The sequence below is a fragment of the Aplysia californica genome, unplaced genomic scaffold (genome assembly GCF_000002075.1).
Source record: "Aplysia californica isolate F4 #8 unplaced genomic scaffold, AplCal3.0 scaffold00218, whole genome shotgun sequence".
NCBI lineage: Eukaryota > Metazoa > Mollusca > Gastropoda > Aplysiida > Aplysiidae > Aplysia > Aplysia californica.
The window spans coordinates 338,679-343,469 of NW_004797488.1; the positions used below are offsets into that span (position 1 = coordinate 338,679).

The 4,791-nt window shown below is 42.2% G+C and overlaps 1 protein-coding gene across 2 annotated transcripts in view; it reads right to left on the minus strand.

The window, feature by feature from the left end:
- The window catches only part of LOC101846655, a 77,985-nt gene that overhangs the window by 42,205 nt on the left and 30,989 nt on the right, over positions 1 to 4,791 (minus strand). For both annotated transcript variants that reach the window (XM_005099582.3, XM_035970091.1), the window contains exon 2: positions 1,025 to 1,341. In XM_005099582.3, coding sequence (XP_005099639.1) covers positions 1,025 to 1,295 — 271 coding nt within the window. In that variant the 5' untranslated portion in view covers positions 1,296 to 1,341. The remainder of the gene's footprint in view (positions 1 to 1,024; positions 1,342 to 4,791) is intronic.

The following is a 4,791-nucleotide window of genomic DNA, read 5'->3' on the forward strand; positions in this document are numbered from 1 at the left end:
ACACACACACACACACACACACACACGCTCACACAAACATAACAAAACAACAAACAAGCAAGACGTCTTTAACAAATCAGGAAAAACAACAACCCAAATTAAAATATTATGTTTCATTGAGAATTTGAGCCAGGGTCATCCGCACCATCGCCCAGCATGACACCGACTGAGCTCACAGGGCTCCGTCACAGTTCACTTCTCCTGAGTTACTACCACTCAACTTTGTCAAGTAGTAAAAGTTGTTCCCGTATACGATCCGGACATTGGGGTTTGCCTTGTTAGTGAGACAACTTCTTGGGCCTTCGGCATATTGTGGTAGGATGGCCAGTTCCTTTCCACGCCGCCTTTACTTCCCCAACTCGAAGTCAGGTACCCATTACTGCTGGGTGGGCAGGAGAGGGCGAAAAAAAATCCGCGTCCGAACAGAGGGTCGAACCCGGACTTTCCGCTTCGGAGACGAGCGTACTAACCACTCCGCCACCGCAACCTCATCGTTAAGTAGTATGTACCATAAATGTGATAAATGGGCATCACCGGCAATTTTCCAGATTTTCACGTTTGCTGGATTCGGATCATTGGATTAGGGTCAGGGTTAGGATTCGGATTAGGATAAGGGATAAGGTTAGGGTTAGGGGTAGGGTTAGTGTTAGGGGTAGGGGTAAGGTTAGGGTTAGGGGTAAAGGTAGGGGTAGAGGTAAGGTTAGAGTAAGGGGCAAGGGCAGGAGCAGGGGTAAGGCTGTGGGTGTGGATGTGGGTGGGGGTGGGGTGTCGGAGGTGGTAGTGTTAGTGTAATGGTAGGAGTAGGGGAGGGGTATGGGTAGTGGTTTTCGTGGGGATAGGAAAAGGATTAAGATAAGGGTATGTGTTACCAGAACATCACGTTTGCTGTTGTTAATGATGATGATGATGATGATGATGATGATGATGATGATGATGATGATGATGATGATGATGATGATGATGACGATCACATACACAAAAGAAAAAAAAATAAACACAGCCTCGAAAGACGCACGTGGCATACCTGCATCTCTCCAGATGACAACTCTGAGCGGTATGATGACCACACTTGCCACTATATCCCCCAGAGCAATCGTCAAAACGTACATATTCATGGCTGTCATGAGAGAGGCGCTGTAGCCAATCGTCAGAGAGAGCGCGATGTTCCCGACTCCTCCCACCAGCATTGTCAACGCCCACAAGACGACAGTGACAGGCACCAAGTCATGGCAGGTGGGCAGTTCCCGCTGGGTGACCGATGCGGTGTTCCCCGTGGACCAGGAGGTGTTGGTCATCAGTTATAGCTGGACAGGCTGTTGCCGTGCATCAAGGGTGTCAGTTCTGAAATAATTAACATGAGAACAAAATAAGGAATGCTACTACTATATGGGGTTACTATTGTGTTAATGAAAAAAATATCGCTCTTCGGGCTTACACTGCGTACATCTTTAATCGGTGCCTTGAAAAATGTTTAAGAGTTGTTTAAAGCCATAAAACACATCTTTTCGAAGGCCATTTTAGATATCTGTACCAATAGCCTCCCCCCCCCCCCCCCCAACATACACACACAGCACACATACACACACTCAGAACAACACGAGAAAGAGAGACACAGAGAGGAGAGAAAAAGAGAAAGAGAAAGAGAGAGAGAGAGAGAGAGAGATAGAGAGAGAGAGAGAGAGAAGGAGAGGGAGAGGGGGAGAAGGAGGGGAAAGAGAAAGAATATATATTATTTATTTATATTTTAGGTGGTTGGTAGGTAGATTTTTTGATAGATAGATAGATGGTAGATAGGATAGGTAGTAGGTAGGTAGATTAGCAGGCTAGATAGATAGATAGATAGATAGATAGATAGATAGAGAGAGAGAGACAGAAAGAGAGAGAGAGAGAGAGAGAGAGAGAGAGAGAGAGAGAGAGAAACAAAAAAAAAAACAAAGGAAAAATCAACACAAAAAACCCAATATCAAAACAGGTGACAAAACTACAGACAGTTCCTCCACCAGCCATGAAAACAAGAGACAAAACAAACCGAATGAAAGAAAACAGGGCATAAATAAATTTAAGAAAACACCCCATCCAAGTACTTTGAGAAGATCGAGAACATAATAGTTGCACGGGGGAGGGTGGGGGGGGGACATGATGCCTTCTCGTGTATAGGGACATGGATTATGAAAAGCAGGATAAACAATGTTTTACGGTATCATGTGGGATTTTGACAATAAGTGATCCTGATGGAACACTCCGGAGAAACTATGCTGATCTTAATTAAGTAACAGAACTGATTGTAGTTGTGTTACATTAGACATACATTTCGAAAACTGCTATTAAGAGTATAACACTTTCATTTAAACTTGACATTCGTCCGTCCTTCACGTATGAGAAAATATTAATGATGCAGTCTTGGTAAAAATACTTCTTGTTTGTTATCTTCAAAATTCAGCCAGAAACTGAGTTATCTGCGAGTAATTTTTAAAATTTTAATACGATGGTTCCGAATTTTATATAACTTTTGCGACAGTACGTAGTTTTTAATACTTTCTCCCTTTCTTCAACTTTCTTTCGTTCGAGTTTTAAAAAAAATCTCCTAGCCCATTCTCTCCCCCCTTCCCTCCTCACTCTCTCACTCTCACTTCCAGTACCTTCATGTGCCCCCCATAGCATTCATATTTCCTCTCTACTCAAGGTTTTAGGTCTGGGGCAGACGTTAACGATCATGGTAACCCATCCATTTCGGTTGTCAGTCCTCTATAATATGTTCAGGTATTCCTAAAAAGATGAGTGCGTGTGTACGCACGACATGCATTCCCTCTTCTTCCGGCTTCCTCACTTGGTGTAAAAGCTGCTCCTAGCAGTACACTCATGAACTTCTCTTTTGGACTTTCTCATCTCTATTAACGTTTTCAACTGGCCAAAATGCAGAGAAAATGAATCAATTTGTTTCAAAATCACTTTCTTGTCCCAAGTGACGACGCGTCAAATTTGGAATAATCTATTCTTGTCACGGGAAAAAGGGAACTAGAAATCTTGGATAATCACACTTAGTAATTATTCCCAGGCTGTCCCAAAAAAAGGAACATCTTTCCCTGGAATTGAATCTTACACTCCTATTCTCCCATCAACCAACTCACTCACACTTCCATCTCTTCACAGTCCCTCGCGTTCTCCCACTTCATCATTCGTTTAATCAGCACCCCATTCCCTTCCTCACTCCGTCCTTCCAAACCTCCTCCACTGATAGTCACTATTTGGCATACATTTTACTTCACTCACTCCTTCAATCAATAAATCGCGCTTTCTTTCATTCCACCACCACCCACTCCCTTTTCTGCCATTCTCTTTTTCAATATCTCATCAGTAATCATTCGGCTGTCAGTTTCTCTGTCCTCTAAAGCTCTATCTCCAGCAATTTACGAAAGGTACAGAAAAGGAAAAGAAAAGAAAACAAATCCGAACCTTGAAGACAACATTTTATTATTTCAATTGATAGTGCAGGGAAGTGCTGGAAATCAGAGGTTGCCTTCAGTGTAAAGCACAGTCTACGACAGGGGTCTCAAATTTAAACAATACAGTAGCCGCTGGAGGTAGAGTCTAGATGAACCTGGTCCGTATAAAATATTCCACTATTTATGAAAGAACACCGATCTAATCATCTCAATTTTATTAATAGCAGCTCAGAATTTGAACGATTCTTCACCACCGGAAGCGGAAACGAGCCTGAGCTATGAGAGCCCATACACCATTAAACATTATGAAAATCTCAGGTAAAACTTCGGCAAAAAGGTGTGTAGGACAAAAACTTGTTGTCTCCTACATTTCCTCTCAACCCATTTTCCCACCCAGTGATCAAGTACCCCGGCTTTGATAAGACTTACGTTCTGCCAAGCAGGGTGATAATAGAAGCAGCATCAGAAACAACAGCAGTAACAGCAGCAACAACAGTAACATCAACAACAACAAAAATCCTAAAACAGCAACAAAGCAACAACAACAACAGCATCAACAGTAACAGATATATAATTAAGTATGCAAGCAATCATATTACTGGAATCTAAGCTTCTTTAAGTAGAAAACTTCAATTACACAACCCTCCCTTCCTTTCCCAGCCCTACTTCCAGAGAACAGAGCAATACTACTTCGGTGAAATGTATCCTATATTTTGTTGTTCACAAATATTCTAAACACATTTGTCTAAAACTACAATTGTCCAGCTAATTTGACTTTCAACAAGCGTTCAAACCGGCTAACATGAGCGCATTTGGACGACCCAAGAATGATTCTCGGTGCAGCAAAGAAAAAATGTACGAATCTGGTAAAATATTAATGGAGAATCGGAAAAAAACAACCTTTTAATCCCCTGGAGTCTGGCAAAATCCTCCAAACAATTAAAAAAGAAGCTTAGATCTTCGATAATGACGTCTCTGTATTTGGTGTAAAAGCGTTCATTGTCACCCCAGGTGAGCAATGGTGGATTAATGAAGATCAATGTGGGATTACATCTCGGCGTCAGATGTTGCTAAGCGATACAGGACTCAAAGTGGTCAGAGGGTGCAAAGGTAGTAAAAATGCCTTATACCTTTTTTCTGACTGGGGGTTTACTTCGAGTGACAATTACTAAGTGACGGGTCGTAGCTCTGAACACAATACACTGTTTCTAATTTCCGACATTAATCACATAGCCCTCAAAACTGTCTGATCGACAACGCCACTGTACTTCACGGCACTTTCGTTCACCCAGTCCACCGTCAAGACCACAAATACCATCGTGAGCAACTTTTCCAGGGTTTTTTTTTT